We start from the raw sequence: 22,931 nt of genomic DNA, 5'->3' as shown, positions 1-22,931 counted from the left end.
CCCTTAAGAGGAGTGTGGGCAGCAGGTTGAGGGAAGTGATCCTCCCCCTCTACTCTGCCCTTGTGACACTACATCTGGAGCACTTTGTCTAGTGAGATTCCCAGTTCAGGAAAGACAAAGAACTCTTGGAGACAGTACAGTGAAGGGCTACAAAGATAATCAGGAGACTGGAATATCTCTCTTTTGTAGAAAGACTGAGAGATCTGGGTCTGTTTAGCCTGGGAAGAGAAGACTGAGGGAGGATCTTACCAATGCTTATAAATGTGTCAAGGGTGGGTGTCAAGAGGGTGAGGCCAGGCTCTTTTCAGTGATGCCCAACAACAGGACGAGGGGCAATGGGCACAAATTTGATCACAGGAAGTTCCATCTGATCATGAGGAAAAACTTTTTTACTGTGAGAGTGACAGAGCACTGGAACAGGCTGCCCTGAGAGTTTTGGATATGTCCCTTCCAACCCATTCTGTGATTCTGTGACTCTGTGAAGATTAACTAGATTCCTCTGAAGGGAATGAAACTGTCTGCTCTGCTGTCAGTTCACCAAGCACTTTCCAAACCCTAACAAGGAAAAAGGGTTCAAACCAAACCAGAAGATGAAACAAAATCTGGTTTTAAGTCTGTATGTAATGTTTTGGGTCTTCAGGACTATCTGCTCTAATCTTTTCTCCCATTTCTATTGTGCAAATATATACATAACAAGGTAGCAAAAAGGAATTAAATTCATTAGTTGAGTGCTTTAGTCACAGTCCTCTAATAATGTAAAATGCAATTGCTATGTCTTTGAGAAATTTGCAGAAAATTTTTGCTTCTTTTGTACCATAGTGTACAAAAAGCATTTGCCATCATTTGTCTCCTGCAAACACTCAAGCTATTTCTGATCCTCACAGATTGGATTTCACAGTTCTACGTGTTCCTAACTTCCACAGCTTCAGAAAAGGACAATATTTGGACTTGCCAATATACAGGAACTCTAATTTTCTTGTGTTTTGCTTTGGGTTTTTTTATTGATTATATAGAGGGATGGATTGTACTGTCTAGCTCAAGATGATGTGGAGAGATCAGAGATTTGGACAATGAAGTGAATGACTTTGCAGTGGAGGTTTCGGGATCTCCATAGTATAGATGCGAAAAACTTGGATCTGTAGAATACTTTTCAGATGCTGATTGCATAACATGACCTAGCTCTGACAGACATTTTTGCAGGGGAAGGATGAATATGGCTAAGGGGAAAAGAGCTTCCCCAACAGCCTCACCAGTAGTGTAGCCAGCTGCACCATGACAGAGACATTCTCTACAGGAGATGAGTCCCTCCCATAGCTACATTGAGACTTAGGGTTATCTTTTTTTTTTACTTGACATGTAACTGGCCACCTGTCAATGATCAGAGCTTGTATTAAAGAAATGAACTAGGGGATTATAGAATCCTCACTTGTTTTGTGGGTTCCTTTTGTTCTAAAAAAAAATAAAAATAAAAAAAATCTTAGTGGAGGAAATTACTCTTCTGTAAGAAAGGATCCTTAGGAATTTATAATTAGTTCCAGCATACCAGAACAAGGGCATTTTTTACCTGACAAATAAAAATTTGATATTTTCTCGAAGGAAGAAGTTGAAAATATCTCTTAATACAGTCAGTGGTGGTAAGTCCTCATACTTTCAGTGGAAAATTATTCCTTCTTAACTGGTGGTATTAATGTTTTTGAGACATTTGTCTCTTGGCAAGGTCAGCATTACCAGCCTCTGTGCCTCTGCTAGAGGATTATTGGTCTATCTTTGAGTTAAATACAGCTACACCTTTCCTCCTTCTCTTTCTTCTTTCGTGTTTTGTTTGTCTTTTTTTTAATGTTGGCAAGATGCTGATGTAATTAAACTTTGGAAAGAAGAGAGGGTGTGGATGCGTGAAAATGTTAAAGACAGGTTAATTCTAGATGTAGCTTTGCATGTTGACATTTCCCAGTTAAAACACAGCTTCATAGCAGATTTCTCTTGAAACTTTGCCATGATATACTGCCAGCAAATGGGAGTGGTGAAAAATACTGGGAAGACCAGTGACTGCTAAAATAACACAAAATAGTGGTGCTGTCATCACCTGTTGCCACAACATAGAATTCAACAAAAAGTGCATGCAATGGAAGACCCTAGAATATTTGACAGGATTGTGTATACAGGTCACGTTCAAGAAAATATTTTATCCACAGATTCTTGATAATCAGTCATTGTGGTTTAATAGCCATGGCAGAGTCCAGTTCATTACTGGTATACATTAGCACACTTCTCTGAAATGCTAGGAAGCCACTTCCATATTAATAAGCAAAGAATTGGGTCGTGAATATCTTTTTATACAAAGCACTTATTTTCATCCTCTTCTTGTAATTGGGATTAGTATTGGTATTGTGACCCTACAGTAAGTGTTGTTAGTATTGACGGGACATTGGAGAAGAAAAGGAAAGATTCATACAGTTTTAGATCTATGCAGAACCATGCCTACCATGATACCACTTTGTTTTGATACACAAAGCTTGAATATATTATTCCTGAAATATCAATAGGAATTTGACCCTGTTTCCATTGTAGAAAAAAAAAAAAAAATATTTGAGAGGTTCAGTAGAAATTTTGGACAGCAACAAATCAGAGATGAGATTTTATTTTCTTTTTTTATACTGCAAAAGTATTCCGTTTCTAGTGACCTGTGTAAAGTACCATGGAATTAATGAGCTCTACCTGCAAATGGCGCTAGATCAACCTGATGATAACAGTAATGCATTCTTTTGTCATTGTGTAATGTTATAACTACTGGTAGAGGCACAAAACCCCAACAAACTATGTATTTGAAAATTTCAGAAATATTCAAACACAATGAATATTTAAACCTCTACAGCCATAATGTTTGGGATTTTTTTAATTAAGTGAAAAATTTACTACAAGGAGCCACATTTATAAAATAGCTCATTTTGGTTTATAAAAGATGAAGGTTTTCTATTGTAGTACTGGTTTTGGTAGATACTTGATACTTTTATCACTGTTTTTCCCAGTAAAGTGGAAAAATCTCATTAAATTTAATCCTTGATATTAAAGGTTAAGAAAAATGAAGAAAATATAATTGGAGTCTAAATTATAGTAACTAAAATGGGAAAAAAAACACATTGTTTTAAATATGCTTCTAAGTAGCAATCATAGGTACAAGGTAAAAAGAGACAGTTTTAAGAAAACTTTTCAGTAGCGATCTGGAATTGACTTACAACATTTGTACAACAGTTTATCTACACTTTTGGGCTGTATTATAAATATGTTTTCACTGGGCAGGGAACTAAAGATAGTTTAGGTTCTCATAAAAAATTTGTAAAGGCTTACTAGCCATAGAGTTGTTTAACAGCCAATGGAAAAATCAGGGACTGTTCTGTTTACATTGCAGCACTTAGTGGAGAAGCTGGAAAAAACAAACTATTCCAGCTATCTTGATGGGAACCACAACTCTTTCAGAAAAGTCGTTCAAATACAGGTTAGCAAAGACAGTGCTAGAGAGTCATTTTGCAAAACCAAAATGGACACAGTTTGATCTGATAGGGTACAACAATTGTTCAAACCTACATCTCATATGTTAATTCTGAAATTTTTGCTTTTATTTGTGGTCAGTTGTCTCACTCTCCAGGCAATGGCCATCCAACACTGAGCTTTACTGATGGCACATTAGCTATTATTTTTGCCAAATTTCATGTATTTTCATGTACTACATGTGGGGTAGCATCACTATTTGAAATATAAGTTTATAGTCATATATGCTTTATTCTTGGGTACATCTTGTATAAAATATTACAGGTTGTGACCAAAATATTCAAAGAGGAATTATTCTTCTGTGGTATCTCTGAAATGTTTCTGCTCATAAAAGAAGGAAATTAAAGCAATTGAAATTTAGTGAGGAAAATGAGGGAGAGGCTCACCCTAGGAGAGCTGGTCACTTTGTGACTGGATGGCTCACCCCCTAAGTAAGGGACTTCACAGTATGTTTGTTTCACTTCTGTTTTTTCACAGCACCTGTTCCAAAGCAGGCTGCTCTAAAGGTCTCAGACACTAGTTGTTCCATGTCTTGCATGGATATATTTGACAAACTTTAAATGTTTTAGGTTTGTCTTTGGGCAAGCTTTTCTTTGACCTTTTTAATACTTCTGATACGGAGTTCTAGCCTGAAATATTTGGGTCCCAGGAGTGTCCCAGTCAAAGATCATGTATTTTCAGTGTAGCATGGAGTAATGCATAGAAAATTACCCTTACATATATTACATATTCACCATTATTATGCCCATTTCTATTCACTTTCCTCACCTGAGCTGGAACTGGTACTGTAATTTCATTAGTCATACATCTAGATACTTCAATATATATTTATACCGATGGTACAAACGACAGAAAAAGAATCATCTCTTGTTAACAGCTATTCAATTATTCTTAACTTTAGGAAGTATGTGATGAAAGTAAGCATGTTGAATTGGTTTTCAAATTCCCTTAATTTTGTTCTGTTTATGCATGTTTCTGCTTTAGTTGTATATGAAGGTTGATTTGACTCCTCTTTTCAATCAAATCTTAAATGAAAGATGGAAGATACATGCCTCTTGAAAAAAGTTATTAAGAATTCTAGCTTCCAACTGTACAGTTTGTGTCAAATATTTTCTACAATATCATAGAATAACTTTATGAAGAATAAATTTGAGGTGTAACAATAATCCCTCAAGGTTCATAGTTGGAGAAAGTTATTTCTGCATACTACTTATAGTTTGGACTTTTCTTGAAGAATACATTTTGGTTTCCAGCCACACCTGCTTGCCAGCTACTATACGTATATTGAGGCAGGCTACTTGACTATTTATGTGCCTCACCACTACTGTCTTTGAAAGTGTGCTAACTTGTTTGGAAATGTGATTAATTAAAACTTTCTTACTGCAGTCCAGGCTGTAATGTACAAGAACTGCTTATTGATCCTGCAGCAAGGTCAGAAGTTTGTCCTTTGTCAAAATCCTATTGGAAATTGGTGTGCATTCTGTGCTAAGTAGAGAGGTCTTTAAGTACTGGAATCTTATGTAAAAAAGGGCACTGGGGAATGCAGGTATGTGACTTTATTTATAAAAAGAGTGGCACAGCTCCTGGAAGTGCAGTATACTGTACTAGCCAAAAGAGTGCTTGCTTGCCTTTCAGTTTCCTTTAGGATTCCCTGTTGCATGATATTTACTCATGGCAATGTTGAGTAGTACATCAAAGAACCCGAAATAAATAAAAGTAAACTCAGGAGCAATTCCATTATGGCTCTTCAAATACCAAGCAATTTTTAGCTTTTGCAGATAAATCCAGGCTAATATTGCCTCAGGTTGTATTTCCATAGCTAGATCAAGTCCCATATTTAATATTTTGAATTTGCATTTTTTTGAGACTCCTGTAATGGTGCAGTCCTTAAGGACAGGTCAGAAGGCTTATAGACTGTTGAATGTGTGACAAAGAGGCCATAAAGAATCTGGTCAGATGAAGCTAATTAAAGGTAAATGAAGGACAGCTGCTTTTTATGTTTCCAGCACATCTTTGATCTCCTCTACCCCTCAGACCTCTGTGGACAAGGTAGTTAAATACAAACTAGGAGGCCTGTTTTAAAGACATTAAAGCCCTCTGGGGCAATCGAGTGACAGTCCAAGCAGCCATAAGCTGTTTGCTTTATTCATTAGAGAACTTTAAATGTGTCAAGAAATAGAATAATGTCCATGGTCTTAGATCAGCATTAGCAATGAAGATTACAACAGCTCTGGGACATATGAATGGGCAAACTTCTTATGAAAACAAGTTTATTGAGAGTCATTTTACTATAATGGCAAAGAAAATATAGGCTGCACATTTTCATTGCAGGAATATTGATTCAGTATGCATTGAAATATCTAAAGCTGTAGTGACACCAACATCACGTAACCCAGGGCTGACCTCAGTGGTCCCTTCAGTCACGTTTTAAAAAACTTCCTTTTCAGACATACATGATGGAAATAATATGTCATATGTGAATTACATAGTAGCACGTGATACTTGCTGAAGAATTTATGGAGAATTTACACAATATATAGCCTTTCGCTTGTGTCTAGAGATTCGGATACTGAAATTTGTAAGTTGCAAGTGTTTATTTTGTAAGTCAAAGCTTTCATGTCAATACAACATCAGTAAAGGATGGAGAAAGACTAAATAAAGGAAATACATAATTTAACTATATAAACAACTTTTTTTGCTAGTAATTTTGGAAGAAGTGTCCTTGTCCAGAAATATTTCCAAGTCCAACACAGTAGAGTTTCTGAGAATTGTCTGAGATTTAATTGTATTATTATTGTTCTGTAAATAGTAATTGAAGTTGAAATTAAGATGAAGAAAATTCCTGTAACATTCTACATGGTAAATCCTGGAGATAAATGCCATATTACCTCAATAATAATTAAGAACTTAAAGAAAATAGTTGCTTTTTTAATGTTGTGTGCTGTGTTTTGCTCCATTGTCTTTTATTTCAGTACTTAAATGCTGCCTTGTTTGAATGCATAATCAGACTCTCCATGAGCATTGAGCAGTTTAAGTGAAGCACATTAAAAGATTCACTGAGCTGTGTTCTAGGCAACAATTAGTGTAAAGATGTGGTTAATGCTAGCAATTTCAGCATAATATACGGATTTGGCTGACACTGCCAAAAACATTGTGAAAAACAATGAATAAATTTGTGCTAAATTTAGAGTAGTTTGCATACATACTTGAAACATTAAAGCTAGATATTTTTTACTCAGAGACAGAAAATACAATGGTAAATTATTACAGAATTCTGCTAATTATAAAATAGGCATATATCGTGGATTGAGGACCGATGGTTTTGACTAGCATACTTATGCCTGTTCCACTCACATTGTATCTACATAATTCCTTTTCTCTTATATTTGCAACAAAACTGAACAGTTTACCATCTGATTATAATAATGCTTTTTTTAGCTAGGCAGGGAGTTGAGAATACATGCAGATACTAGGTAAGCATTGTCAGCACCAAAAATGAGCCATTTGAACTGTCTGATGTGAGTATTGGGCATGAGCACATTTCTGGGTCTGTGGATTGGAACCTGGGAAGCTGAAGGAGATTTGCAATTAGCACAGCTCATTTTCACCTCCTGTCTTCCACGCATCTAAGATGTAATTCTCCAGCACTTGAGCAACCTTTACTCAAAATCTTGAAGACTGAAATGCTAGTTTGCTATATAATCAAGGAGCCATTAGGATTTCGACATAGACGGAGTTGCTTTCATGGAGAACTCTCCAAGAACACTGACTACTTTCAGCAGAAATGCTACAAGCCAGACATCAGAAATTTCCATCTGCTGCTGAAGTCCTGGGATTTTTTTGAAAGCCAGATAATCACTGTTCTCAAGCCTGCTATTCATCAGTTCTCAGAAAGCAATGATAACACTGGCAGGTTGCATCTCTTAAGGAACACTGCTACCTAACAAGATGTTGACCATGACCCAGCTCCTCCTGTAGGCATGCAAAAGCCTTCTTCTAAAATGCATTAGGTAATGATGGTAAACCAAGAGCTACTCCTGGGATTAATTGTGATCAGCTAACACATTTTTAAACACAGACATCCTTGTCCACACCAAGGGAAAAATCATATTCAACATCTTGTTTAATTAACATGTTTTTTAGTATATTTTCTCAGTGTAGACAAGGTCTCTGAGGAAGAATGACTCATGAATGCAGCATTGCCATTATGGAGTACTTTTTGGAGTATCTTTCCATTTCTCCACGTTTTCTAAGGAAAGCACTGATTGTGCTTATTCCCTAAAACATGATTTAATGTTTGTGAGGATCTCCAGTGTACCATTAGTTAATCCCAGACCACATTGCTAAATAGAATCCTGGGTGAGCATTAAAATAAGTGTCACTTTCTGAAGTGAAGGCTAATATGTAGATCTTTTCCAGCATAGTCCATGCATAGCACTGTGTAGTTTTCCTTGGAGCCTACTTGACACATACTACAATTGAGACAGGCACAATACGAGACTGCCTCCCTAGGAAAGGAGACGGCAAGCTGAGTGTTTTGTGGACTTTTCTGAGGAAGAATCACCCTTACAGAACAGGTAAAAGCTTTATGTGTCTGTAAATATGGTGTGAGACAGCAGGCTAATAGAAATTAGTCTCTGTAGAACTGACTGCAGGGATACTTTTTTCCAGGCATTGATTATTCTTCAAATCATGCCATTACAATCAGAAAGAGGTTCCATGCTTTATCTTGTCAAATAAAGTGTTTTAGCCAACAGACAAGGAGATTTAGGAGTAATTTGTAAATGTTATTATTATTTTATAAAAGATCAACATAAGATTTTTTCTGTCAGACTTATATTCTCAGAAGGAAACGCATAGTACACAGAAAACATTTATGAGCATTTCTTACATTGTAACTGTACCTGTGTAAAAGCCAAAATAAATATCAACTGTTCCAGCTGTACAATATACAATGCCTGATGTGTTTATTGCCACATTTTCTATGACCAGTCTCCTTTCTGTTGTGTTTCTCCAGTGACTGTGTTATACCAGGGAAATGAGTAACACAGGGGGAGGAGAGTGCATAATGACTACTCTGCTGCAGGGGGTTGTCTGAACTAACACATGGATCATGCTCTGCATCTCATGAATCTCTGTTGGAATCTGTGTTCCGGGTGTATTATGCAGCAAACATAATAGAGGGTGAGCTACTCAGGTTTCTTTGAAAGACAAGTCAGTGTGTGTCACAGGCACTTCACACTTTTCAGTTCATAGCTTTGAAGGACAAAGAAGAGCTGAAGGCAACAATTTGTCTCCTAAGGAAGACCAAAGCCATAATGACTATTTTTATCAGTGCTATTTAGCAAGTACTGTTAGCTAGGTGTTATTCTTTTCCTCCCTCTTCAGTGAATAGATAAAGTATGGAAACATCTGGGGAGATGAGGAGATCTGTAATTCTGTTCTGCTGAAACATCAAACTTTTACTTTTTGCCAGATGGATAAGTAGAGCACATTTTAAACAGTGCCATAGTCTTCTCAGGCCATGTTGTGTGATTATTGATACAAGATTTGTGTATGTCATGGAATAAAAAATCAAAGAGCAAAGGAACTCAAAATACCCACTACTCACCTAAATGTTTGCACTGAAGAGGTATATATGAAGATTGTCAGTTTGAAATTTTATGTGTGAATCTTGTAGATGATGTGTAATGTGATCTATAATGGGAAGCAATTTAAAAAGAGAAGATATTAGCTGGAAAAGGGAAAACACTCTGCTGAGGAGGGTCAGTTTGAGGGTCAGTATATTCTGTCATTTTATTCCCTCCATGGGCTCAGTTAATGAGCAGAATGTTTTATATAATAGAATTCTGGATTCCCTTCACACTTGTTGATATTCCACTTGTGTACGCTCAGATGATGTCAAGGATGACAGCTGGTAATTTCTTCAACATACAAATTTTGATTATGTCTTGTTTTATGGTTAGTATCTAGTTTTCACAAGGAATGTTTTCCCACCCAGAAGACAACAAATGTTGGACTGACCTAGTAATTGTTCTTTCCTATACTTCCTTTGGGCTCTTGTTCAGCTAGTTGGATCTGAGTTGTTTTAAGCATAATTAGGCCATCATAAATCACTCTGGGTTAGTTCACATGACATCACCAAGGAGACCCAATGGGACAATTAGAATATGCTTTTGAACAGTCTATCTGTAACTATGTTAACTACTTTATCATGAAAATAAAGTTTGTAAACAGTAGTCTTTACACTGTGACAAGTGAAAATATATTGCGCCCTGAGATAGCTGTTCAGCAAATTAGATTTTTGTAGTGCTAATTGAATTTGTCACAAAGCTGAGGAACATTAGCTAAAGAAAGAGCAATATGTTTTATTTTATTGAGCACATCTCAGAGTGCTTATAACTTAGTAGGGCCACCACACTTTCTGGGCAGGCTATCAAGTAGGATGTTGTAATGATTTGCATGACTACCATAGTAGATGGAAAAATGTAGCTTGTGTTTGTAGCTGTTCCATTAGTGTCTTGCACAGTGTATGCTCCTTTGGTGCTCTTCAGAGAGCTGTGTCATAATCCCAGCATCTTTTGAAGAGTTCTGTCTGGTGAAACCAAGTAACTACACACCGTTTAAAGCCTAGTGCATAATTAAATGAGAGGAAAGACTGAGAAAGGCAGATAACCAATAGAATCCTGAAGTTATCAAAACAGAGCTCTTGCCAAGGACCTTGGAATTCATCTGATTCAGTTTTTGGATAAATGCCTGAATTAAAAATGATCCTTTGAGGACCTAGCATATAGAGACAAATTCTGGCACTGTACATTTTTCTCCCAAAATGGACATTAATGCTACAAAAACAGAATAGGGTGAACAACCCCTGGCCTCATGCTTGGCCCCCTACTGTAGGGTCTATCTGCCAAAAAAAGATGGAATAGAAGATAAAAAATGAAGAGGGGGGGAGTGGGGAGGAAAAGTTGGAAAAGGAGGTTGGCTGGAAAGGAAGAAACTCATAGGCTATGCCCCCTGCCAGTATTGAAACACTCGACTGCAGTTCTTGCAAAGCACCTGTTGGCAGCTGTTTCAAGTAGTTTATAGGTTTTGGGACAGAGTCAGGACAGAAAACTTATAGCCTATGTTCCGTGATTTGACACATGATTTGGCCTTATTTTAGTAAGATAGAAATAATTCTCAGACAGTAATTATAACAATAAATATACCTGTCCAGAAATAACAGCTTTCACTTTCCAGGAAAAAAAAAATAAAAAATGAAATTGCATTATTTTGAATTACTCTCCTTACTAGTAATAACAATATTCTCTGGCTGATACCACCTATCTTGTCTTTATTATAACCAGAACTTCAAAACAAAACAATGTTTTGTGGAGTAGAAAGAAAATAAAATAAAACAATGTTCAGGAATGCCAAATTGATACTCTCATTCAAATACAGTGACAAGAGGGTAGGCATATGGGGTTATCTGGCCTGTTCTATGTTTTGCAAGCTTTAGATATTAGAGTGGAATGACAGAAAAGTCAGAAAATTGTGTATGTTAAATTAGAACTCTCAGCAAGCACTTTATGTCAAGAATTCAGTTTAAACATTTTAACATCTTCGCAAAATTTCATGTAAACTGCTGTTCAGATACGTTTAGTGGAGAATGTTAGCATTACAGTTTATGCCCTCCTGTTAGTAACTCAAAATATTACTTGTGTTTGTGTAGAAAAATATTTACAGTCCTTTGTTGTTATATAAACAGATTGTTATTTCTTAAGAGAAATATATAACAGTGACGAACATAATATGTATTTGATATGTGTAACGTATCAAGCAGAAAGTAAATAGTAATTTTTCAATATAGGTATTTATTATAGGCTGAGCTAAAAACTCCAACCTTTTATTGGCTAACTCTTTGACTATAATGTGAATTTGCCCTCTGCTAATACTTTGGTTCATTTAAAAAGGCTTACTTAGATAAGTACCTGTATTACTCAGAGAATCTCAATAAAGTTAAAATAGAAAATAGATAACATTTCGGAATTTAATCCTTTCTTACATAAACTTCAAAACGATCCACAGTTTTCCTGTTCTACCTGAAACACTAAACTTATTCGTTCTGAAATAATTGAAATGTGAATCTTTAAGACTTCCTTAGATTTTATATTTCAAAATGAAAAAAAAGAGCTCAAGCTTCTGATGCTGCAGCATGTGCTACCCAGGCAGAACCTGGTTCCTGCATGAAGCCCACCAAGAGTCTTTCTCCACTGAGTCTGCCAAAGACTAGTGCCAAAATGTAAATTCCATTAGTTCAATAGTTTCTGTGTGGAACATTTCAAAATGAGATTTTCAGTGCATGTTACAGTAATTTCCTTGCCTTTCTTAGAAAGAAAAAGCTAGTAGCTTAGAATGTAATAAATTGTCTTAGAGACTGTTAACCTTAGTTACACCCAAGCTTGGCCATATTCTGTGTCATTAAAACAGGAGGACAGGATCTGGACTTCAAGGCATTGTGATATCTGAAAAGTGAGAGCATCTCGTGGAATGAAGCATGTGCTTAATTTCTGTGAGACTGCATAATATGCATAAAAGAAGGAATTTGCAGATACTTTAACTTGAATGAAAATGTTTTTTAGACACTTAGCCATGAATCACCAATAGACATGTTCTACATTGCAAAGGGTTTGTAAATATTCTGCTACAATAATACATAGAATAAAGAAATGCATTCAAACATTACAGTAAGTATAGTCTTCACAAGCTGTTTTTGCATATTGTAGCATTAAATTTATTACTCTGGATAAAAAGAGACCATGGATGCTTAAGAGTTTTAATAAATCAGGGCACAGAAGATTCAAAAATATGATAATCTAGTATTTTGGACTTACAGCCAAAATATTTTTTTAGCAATTAAAAATCCTTTTAGATTTGTGTAGTTGTTTTTATTAATTCTGCACATTGACAGATTGCAAAAATACTCTTTTACTGTGATCCTGAAAAATACATGTTTTTATTGTATGTTAGCTGTTTGGAATGAAAGTGATATATGTAACAGAGAGAGGAGTAGGCAAATGTGGAAAATTTAAGCAAATATTGAGGAGCTCTGAAAGTTCTCCCTCAGTGATTTATGCTGGGGAGCATTGGCAAAATGTTAGTGCTAAACCTCTGGGTTTTTCATGAGGTATAAAGTGTGTGGAAACAGTAAAGGAACCAACTTTGAATTTGGTGGTTGCAAGTGTGTTTGGTATCTTCCAGATCTCTTCTTTCTCAGTATTCCTTGCTTGCTACTTACACCCTTCATTCTTGGACATGGAAAGTCCTCAGCATGTAAATTTAAGTTCTTATGATGAGCAGTGGAGCAGAAAAGGGAGAAGGCAGCACTATACATCAGCACAGAGCAGGATGGAGAACTCCAAAAGCCAGCCTGGGAATCAGCTGTCATTTTAGCATCAAACTTGTCTGAGCCCCCAGTGCTAAGTCTTGCGTAATATCATTCTCTTTAGGGATTAGTCTTATATGACAAAGAAGCCAGTGCCAACCTGAACTCCCTTCACTACTTTCAGGAAGACGTTATTTCTTTACAATGCTGGTCGAATGTTCTCTCTGTTCTCAAGTCAGAAAACTGAGCAAAAACTGTAATTAAATTGATTAGATAGCCTAAGTCCTCACTTTTCCCACTATAATTAACAACTAGCACTGTTAACTGTCTAAAATCTGTCATGGTTCCAATATACAACAGAAGAGTATGTTTAATATACAAAGTATGTAAGTACTGTATCATCAATGATGCATTTAGGTTTCTACTTTACTTTTCAAACTTCAAAAACTATTGGAGTCAATGAAGATTAAACTACTATTTGTACAAATGTTTATTAGCCCTTTTTTATTTTTATTTCATAGGTCTCGTAGAAATCTGCCTGATGCATCCCCTTGATGTAGTGAAAACAAGGTAAGATTCTGCTTGAACAGGTTTTGTTGACACTGGAAGATATCCCAGTAAGGAGCTGTCAAAAAACACAATGCTAGAACTTCTCCAAGTAAGATAACTTGTGCCTTTAATGGCATTTCTATTTACTTATCTATATCTACAGAATTTGACAGATGGAATTTGAATAGCATGGCACATTTCTGATTAGAGTTCATCTAAAGGTGTTAAATGTGTTTCATGACATGTATTTTAAATCTTGTAACAAAATCCTATAACATGAAGAGGGCTATGGTTAAATTCGCTTAGTATATGTATCATCTGCAGTAATGCTTCTATATGTAATTGGGAAAAAGAACATATTGCCTCCAAAATAATTTTCACAAATTTTTCAGACCAAAAAAAAAAATAAAACTTTGTTCTCTCTGTAAGTTAAGTAACTTCATGTGTTGTTCTTTTTTTATCTTTTTATCCATCCCTATTTTCATTTCTGAATATTTGTGCTTGTGTGAATATAACTGATTAAGTGACCTGGAAAATTGTTAAAATTAGCTTTTTTAAATGTTGATTATTGAGATGGAAAAAGAATACCTGTGTTACTAGTTTCTTTAATATCTTTTTGCCTTTCCATGCTTTTTAGTTTTCATATAAATTCATAAATGTTACCATACATGAAAAGCAAACCAGAATGCAGAAGTATACAATAAGAAGGCGAAAACTTTTCATGCCACGTGGGTTACATGCAATGCCAGTAATTCCCATATACAACTCCTAGAGCTCTGGCTAGGTCTCAGTCATGTAGGCAGAAAAGCTTGAACGGGAGATGAATCAGCTCCAACCAAGTGATGAGGAGAGCTGTTGTCTCTGGAATATGCTTGCAGTCAATTATGACTTGAGATTCTAGTTCCAGTTAGCCATGTGAGCTCATTATGGGTGTATTTTTTGTTTCTGTTTAAATCACATTCTGGCCTTGAGGTACACTTCTCTGCAGCTTGTATTTTGCTGGAGGAGTCTATCTGTCTGTGGTGTCTGCCCAGCACCAGAGGATGATAATGCAGGCTCCATCTGCATTAACTGATGCTGAGGTGCTGTATGTACTGCTTGGGGCTTGGAGTTTGCTCAGGCAATTCTTCCATATGCCTTCAGAATATGGAATATGTTCATTCCTATAGAAACAATATACCTGGTAGTTTCAAGGGTCTTATCTGCCCCTCCAAGTACCACCAAGACCTTGCTAATAAAACAACATTTACATAAAGAGATTGAAATTAAAATCTCAGAAGTAACACGGTACAAGCAAAACAAATAGAGGAACAAATTTAAAAGAAAATATGTATCTTACTCTGCTGTCATGTGGTCCTCACAAGATGTGCTTTATTGACTTCATTTTGGCAGGTTGTGCTATACTCACCTATTACTCTCAAGCTTTTGGTTTTACTTCTTCCTGTTTTCCTCTTTGTACTATACCAGGAGTCATGCTCTTCTGTAGTATAAATGCAGCACCAGTGATTTACTTCTCATGTGCTTGGTGCCTTTAGGGCTGTCATCCTACACATCCTTGTGCCTCCAGTCTTGGTTGAAAGAACTTACTACATATTCTCAGAATCATTCAGGATTTAGGACACCCCATATATCATATATCATAAAAAAGCATTAATTGCACATCTGTTCTGATAAACCGGCAAACAACACATGTACTTTAAGCTTTCTGATAGAAGTTGCACATACAGTGGACTCTCAGAATACAAGAACAGATTTCCCTTTTTCAATTCCAAATTGTACTGCTTTTGTCATAATTTTAGTGTTCAAAACACTGATCAGATCTGAGATACAGGAATGGAAAGCATGAAAGAGTGTACGGGAATGTTTTTTGAAGCTGTATCAGTATTTTTTTAAAAATAGTAAATACTAGGAACCCTCTAAATGTGAAATCTGAGTCCATCAATAGTGGAATTAAAGAAGAAAGCAGGAAAAAATGAAAGAACAGTAGATGTGCAGAAGAAATTAAATTATGGATCATGGTGAAACCAAGGAGGTCAATATAGTAAAAAAGCCATTAAGGAAATTACTTCATTTGAATAAACTTAAGTAATGTTGAGTTAGCTCAACTCTTTCATTGCGTTACAAGCAACTCTTTGCAGAATTGAGCAGCGCTCATATGATAGTTTTCCTGTTTTGTTGATGCAGATGTATTCAAAGATATTACACAGATTTTGCAGTAGCTTTTCTGCTGATCTGAACAGTTTTTAGTACTTGAAAATACTTATATTTTGAAGCCAATTACAAAACCAAGAATAGAATGTCCTTTGATGTAATCCATTGTTCCATTCTGTGTTCCTAACATCATAGTACTTCCTTTCATTTTGTAAGGGTCCAAATTTACTATAGCAGATTAATTCTTTGATGACCTTGGAGAATTTAAAATGAAACCGTTTTTAATTCTGAACTTTGGATTTAGAATGTGTTCTAATACATTTTCATTTTCTTTATTCCTTTGTTGCACTGACTCCAAGTACTGCAGTACACTTACTCTTTTCCAATATGGTATTGATAATCTGTAATTTCCTAGTCACTTCCAGCTGCTACGGTTTTGGTAGTTTGTTTGTGGATATTTTTCCTTATGGTTAGGTGAAAGGATATACTAAAGCACAGTACTTCTTAATTTTTATGTGTTTTTTTAAAAATTTCCCGCCTTTTTTGTTTGATGGAAAGAATCCCATGGCCTCTTCAAACCAGTGGAATCTTATTTGATCTAAGTCAGCATTCTGAAGGAGTTTAGGGAAGATGCCAAAGGATCACATCTAGTGGACTGGTGGCATAGCAGCTTTACATAAATGATTTGTGTGTGTGTTTTTAATAAAAAATAGAAGAAAGTTCCTCTCAGGGATATTTTGAAACCCTGGAAAATGGTTTGGCTCTTTCATGACAACATTTTGCAATGTCCTTTTTGTGTATAGTAATTTTCTATTATTCTACGGTAACAATGATAGATTTGTTTATCTCTTCACATCAAGGGAGGAACAATATATACATAAAAACATGTTTATAAACTATAGACAAGCCAAATGCTTAGTGGAGAGGTTTTTGCTAAATGTGCACTAGAAAACATATTTTTTTTTGTAATCTATTAAAATGGGAAAGATCGTTAGTTCAAGAAATTCATGTGAGCATGCTAACTAGATGGAGATAACTATGATCAAGTGTTTTAGCTCTATGAATCCCACTTATTCTTTGAAATGAAAGTTTTTTTCTCAATGATGTGGGCCTATCTAGGAGCAGTAGCAAGTAAAGAGTTTTCTGGTACAGATACAGTCACAGAATCACAGAATCTTGGAATCATAATTGTTCTGGTTGGAAAAGACCTTCAAGATCATAGAGTCCAACCATTCACCTAACTCTGCTGAGTCCAGTGCCTAAACCATGTCCCTAAGCACCACATCCACACATCTTTTAAACACCTCCAGGGATGGTGATTCAACCACCTCCGTGGGCAGACTGTTCCAGGGTTTAATAACCCTTTCAGTGAAGAAGTTTTTTCTAATATCTAATCTAGACCTTCCCTTCATGCAATTCAAGACCATTTCTTCATTCTGTCATTTGTTACTTGGGAGCAGAGACCAAGTCCCACCTTCCTGCAGCCTTCTTTCAGGCAGTTGTAGAGAGCAATAAGGTCTCCTCAGCTTCCTTTTCTTCAGGCTAAACAACCCCAGTTCCCTCAGGTGCTTCTCACAAGAATCACCTTGTTCTCCAGACCCTTCACCAGCTTTGTTGCCCTTCGCTGGACTCACACCAACAGCTCCATGTCCTTCTTGTAGTGGGCGGCCCAAAACTGAACACAGAACTCAAGGTGTGGCCTCAGCAGTGCTGAATCAAGACGTAGAAGTTCTGCTTTTTAATTAAGATTCTTAGATGATCTTTCTCTGTTGCAAAGTAAGGAGAAAGGTGCCTTAGCCTGGATAAAGATTAGCTTTTGCTTATTTTTTTTTGGACCCTTTTTTGGGTCTTAGGTGTGATGCAGGCTGTAATGTCTTTTTCATCCACCAGACTTACCAAAGGATGACACAAGGGTATGCTAGATCATGATACATAAGACAAGACATTGTCATATGTATTACTTTCAAAATAGCAGTGTGCTTTTCCAGCAAGAATAAGTGAATTCTGTACTAGTGGCAGAATTTTTGGCTTAAGGAAATGTATGGAATTCAGAACTTAATAACATTTTATTATTGGAAAATTAATACCTGTGCAACAACTCACAGGTATAGTTTGTGAGTGAATTACAGGGAGTTGTCTGAAGTCACAGGACAGTTAATGCTGTTTGAGGGATCAGTCAAGGAAACCTGAAGACTGGAGGATGTTTCTCTGGTCTGTCTGATACCTCCAAGTTATGTTCTGGTGTTGTCCCTATAGCCCTGAACAGCTTGAATTTTCAGGAAAAAGAAATCTGTCCTTTATATATTCCCTACTACTCAATTGCTGCCATAAAATTTACATTTTCAGGAGCTTGGTAACTTCCAGACTACATGTGCTATCATATCATTTTCCCTGCTTTTATATTTTAACACCTCAAAAAATGCATGCAACCGAGAATGATATTGCAAAATTAGAACCATGATTCAAAATAATTTCTTAGCTGTTATTTCCTCAGGTTTATAAGTTGATTACCTTTACATGTGCTTTCTCCTTTTCATTGATTATCACCAATATGCATACAGCTGAATTTTAGTGACTCCACTGTTCTTGAAAACAAATTTCAAAGTTGTCTGTACAAGTATTCGTACAAACTGTGAAGCATATATTGAAGAAGAAATAGTAATATTAGATATGACTTGGTATTGTGTACTTAGGAAATGGAAACCATACTTTAACTTTTTTTAATAGTTGTCTACATGACAGAATTTAATAAAAAACATGTATTAAGAAATATATGATTAAGTGCTTTCAAATAATAGAGAAAAAATAGCAAGACATCACCAAAAACTTTCAAATGCATAACATGTCTGAAAAGATTTGTATCTGAAAGTCCTGTGAACAGGAAAAATGTTATGTGGATTAGTTGAATCATGTACTTATCTCTTTCATTTTGACAGTAATTTGACATGACTATATATTTTGAGACAAATATTTGAAAGAAGCATGATTTCTGGCATGTCAGAATAATATAAAATTGCAGTTCAGGTCTGTGATGACTTCAGTGGAGACACGTTAGTTCATAGCACTTGAGGAGTAAGGTTTTTTTTCACTTCCAGACAATGTATTCTAAAAGTGGTAATCTTGTCACAAGCCAGCTACTATCTAAAGGACTTGGAGAAAGTCTAGTTATATTATTTTATTTTATCAGGAGAATCATTAGGATAACTTCTGTCCTAACACATTAAAAATATATTAAACAGGCAATGCTTTAAGACTTCTCTGGTTAATTCATATAATGAGAGTTTCAGATTATATTTTTAATCCTTATTTAAACAATCCCTGCTATTTTCAGATATAATTATGTCTTCATAACACATCCTCACATTGGGATGGGTGTGCAATTTGGAAAACAATGCCTAAGAGAGACCCATGAGGCATTCTTTCAAGAGCATTTACTTTGATTTATCAAGAGAATAAGTTAATAAGTATAGCTTGCCTTCCTGATCAACCTTTAAACCTCCCTGGTGTTTTTTGTAAAGCTGTTTCTCACCTTTGGCAGAATCTGGGGAAGATGCAGTCCATGTTGCTTCTACTTTAACACCTTTTTACACCCTTCAGCATTAGATCAGAATCTTCATGTCGAACTGACTTTCCATTTTACGTGTGATTCAGAATATCAGCATTTTAAAAATGAGTCAAATAATTCACCTTAAAAACTTTGGAGAAAGTTTTCATCTAATGCTGACAGAGATTTTATTTCTTGCCACTCTTTCTGCAAAAATCTAGACCAACATCATTGATCTAAAGCCCCAAATTTAGAAAACAATTTAGGATCTAAGTCCAGACTTGGGGTCTGCATTACAGACCCATTTCTAGTTAGCAACTGTTCTACTCATTCGTGTGCGTGTTTATCCATTTTATTCCTTTGTTCCAATTCTGTCATTTTGGTCTTATTAAAAAAGTTCAGCTTACTACATGTGTTTCCGATCTCATTCCATCTGTTGTTTTGCAAGAGCTACTTCCTTTATATCATTAATTTCTCTTTGATTTCTGGTCTTTTTTGTTTGAGCGAGCAGTAGTGGAGCCTGTTTCTGAAAAACATTGCTTTAAGGAAGAGTTCATTGTCCTCATGCAATGTTACCATTTCTAAATGGCCATAGCTCACTTGGTTTGCATCAGGCCATGTTACACTCATGTTACTTGATGCAAACTGGTCTAGTTAGATTTGTAAGTGTGTTAAGCAAAAAATACTAGTCTTTCTGTCCTGGGAAAATTTTCAGGAAAGCAAACAGTTCTGCATTGGAATGAACAGTTGGAGTCTCAGAAGACTGTTAGAAAAACAATTCAATTTGGCCAATGAAACTCTTCATTTAGTTAATTTCAAATTTTGGAAGATGTCACTTATATTTCTTTATTGTTTGTTTGTTTTCAACTATTTTTAAGTTTTTTTGACCTAGGAAAACAGAAGGTTTTGTTTCAAAAATTGTAGAGAACAGCATCCATTATCATCTAAAAGAAGTGTATAAAAATGTATTGAAACTGACCGTTTCCTGAGAGATGTTTTGAGGAAAAAAATATCCTAGTAAAAATATCCCTGACCAACTCAGCTTAATGTCCTTATTTCAACCAAATGCCAAGACTTTTCTCTGGAGTTAATTTTACTTTGATTTATCAGTGGTCTTTGGCACAACTGTTCATAGGATTTGTGTGCATATCGTAGCTTATACTCTGTTTTTGGCATTTGAATTTCAGCATTGAAATACTTAGAATATTTCCTTACAGATCCAAGTTTTGTATAATAAGAACTTATCTCAATTTTACAATAATTTGGAAGTGGATGTGATCCAGGGCTCTGTAATTTGCCCTTTGTTTTCCTTCTACATACAATCTGTTAAGAACTAATAAGAGTACATGAGCTAATAATTCCTGCTAGATACACTATCCCAATTTAAATCCTTCCCTGAATTAAAGAACAATATTGATGCACACTGTTAAACAGATACTGTGATTTGCACTTCTGTTCAACAAGATTTCTATTCTTCCTTTTTTTTTTTTTAATTCATAGGCATGCCATAGGCATTTTATAAAGAGTGTCAAGATCCTTTGGGATAAATGAACTGTATAAATGCAGCTTCATCATCTTCTCATGTTATACTGTGTTATTTGTGATCAAATGGCAGAACTGCTCAGTAATATCCCTTTTTCAAACCAGTGTGCAATTTTGTAAAAACTGTAACATACAGTAACAAGAAAAAGTACAAGAGGAAATGGACTCAAGTTGTGCAGGGGAGGTTTGGATTAGATATTAGAAGAAACTTCTTCACTGAAAGGGTAATTAAACACTGGAACAGGCTGCCCGGGGATGTGGTTGAATCACCATCCCTGGAGCTATTTAAAAGATATGTGGATGTGGTTTAAGCACTGGAGGACTTGGTAGATTTCAGTTAATGGTTGGTAGAGTTAGATTATGGTTCCACTCAATGATCTGAAAGGTCTTTTCTAACCAGAACAATTCTATGATTCTGTGATATATTGTCTCGATTTCAGAATAAGCCTATCCCTTCTTTGATAGAAATTGAATTTGCACATCATCAAGTCAAATTGCCAGAGATCTCTTTTCTAAAGTTTTAATTTCAATTAAGCATTCTGCCATTTACTCTGTTGTGTTGTTTGTGTTTGGTTTTGTTGTTTGTTTTGTGTTGTGGTTTTTTTTTTAATTAATAGCAAGTGCTTTCTTAAAAATCTGAAATAAAAAATAATAATTTCAATTTGACAGCATGGCATGATGATACCTTGCTTTGGGTTACATGTTATCTGTGCAATTTCACTGGCCATATTCATTTTCTTGAGTCACTAGTGAGCTGTAACAACCTGGAATTTCTAACACTGACCAAATAAGCCGTGGCCATCTTCAGTGTGCTCGATAGAACAATAATCTCTGCTTCCCTTTTAAAGAATCCTTCCCTTGTTTCTGAGGTTTTTAGGTAAATAAAATTAAATAAATGAAAGCTCCAGATGCCTAATTAGCTACCTACATACTTCAGGGACACAGCTGTCCATTCCCTTACACTAGAAGAAAGAGAAATGGCTCTATGTGCAGAAAGCAAAGGTTGAGACCATCACAGGAGAGCTGAGGAGAGATGTAGTAGTAAAAGAGGGAATGAGTTTTTCAAGAGAGGAAATAAGTGGACAGTCTCCCATGGAGAGCAAAAGAGAGAGAATGCCTGAGGGCTGATGGGAGGAAGTGTATGATGGGGTTTTTGCCTATTTTCGTCTCAGTCCGGTAAATACAGAAGGTGAGTTTTGGTTTTCTGGAAGGAAGCTGGATCAGAGGTGACTTGGACTGGACTTAGACCTCTTCGGAATGTTGTAAATAATTTTTCTTGCGATTTTATGTTTTGGTGCATCTTCCATATGTCCTTTTACATACCCAAAGCACAACTCTGTCTATTAGAACTCTTACAGATCATTCCTTATGCACTTGATCTGAGGACTAAAAGGAAATCATGCTAAAAGACATACTGAATATTATTTGTCCTACTAGTGAAAATCCTTTCGACTATGGAGATTTGCAAAATGGAAACATGCATTTGTGCTTTTCAATCACAGAATCACAGAGTAGTAGGGGTTGGAAGGGACCTCTGAAGATCATCAAGTCCAACCCCTCTGCCAGAGCAGGACCAAAAAAACACACACAACTAGGGCAGATAACTCAGAAAGGCACCCAGACAGGTCTTGAAAGTCTCCAGAGAAGGAGACTCCACAACCTCTCTGGCAGCCTGTTCCAGTGCTCTGTAACCCTCACAGTAAAGAAGTTCTTCCTCATGTTAAGGTGGAACTTCCTATGCTCAAGTTTGAGTCCATTGCCCCTCGTCCTATCACAGGGCACAAGTGAAAACAGCTTGTCCCTGCCTTCTTGATGGCCAGCCCTCATGTATTTATAGACATTAATTTAGATTCCCCCTGTCTTCTCCTCTCTAGACTGAAAAACCCCAGGTCTCTCAGCCTTTCCTCGTAAAACAGCTGTTTCAGTCCCTTAATCATCCTCGTAGCCCTCTGTTGGACTCTCTCAAGTAGATCCCTGTCCATCTTAAACTGGGGAGCCCAGAAATGGACACAATACTCCAAGTGAGGTCTGACCAGGCCTGAGTAGAGGGGGAGGAGAACCTCCCTCGATCTGCTGGACACCCTCCTCTTAATGCACCCCAAGACTTCTTGGCCACAAGGGCACACTGTTGTCCCATGAATAACTTGTTGTCCACCAGGACCCCGAGGTCCTTCTACATGGAGCTGCTCTCTAGCAAATCACCTTCTAGCCTGTATTGGTGCATTTTGTTGT

At 36.2% G+C, this 22,931-nt stretch overlaps 1 protein-coding gene across 4 annotated transcripts in view; it reads left to right on the top strand.

Annotated features, from left to right (window-relative positions):
• The window catches only part of SLC25A21 (solute carrier family 25 member 21), a 244,800-nt gene that overhangs the window by 122,191 nt on the left and 99,678 nt on the right, over positions 1–22,931 (top strand). For all 4 annotated transcript variants that reach the window (XM_051622618.1, XM_051622616.1, XM_051622617.1 and 1 more), the window contains exon 2: positions 13,435–13,483. In XM_051622618.1, the coding sequence (XP_051478578.1) occupies positions 13,435–13,483 (49 nt within the window). The remainder of the gene's footprint in view (positions 1–13,434; positions 13,484–22,931) is intronic.

The sequence above is a fragment of the Apus apus genome, chromosome 5 (genome assembly GCF_020740795.1).
Source record: "Apus apus isolate bApuApu2 chromosome 5, bApuApu2.pri.cur, whole genome shotgun sequence".
NCBI classification, from domain to species: domain Eukaryota; kingdom Metazoa; phylum Chordata; class Aves; order Apodiformes; family Apodidae; genus Apus; species Apus apus.
Note: the sequence above shows the minus strand (reverse complement) of the source record. Positions and strands in the feature narration are given on the sequence as shown.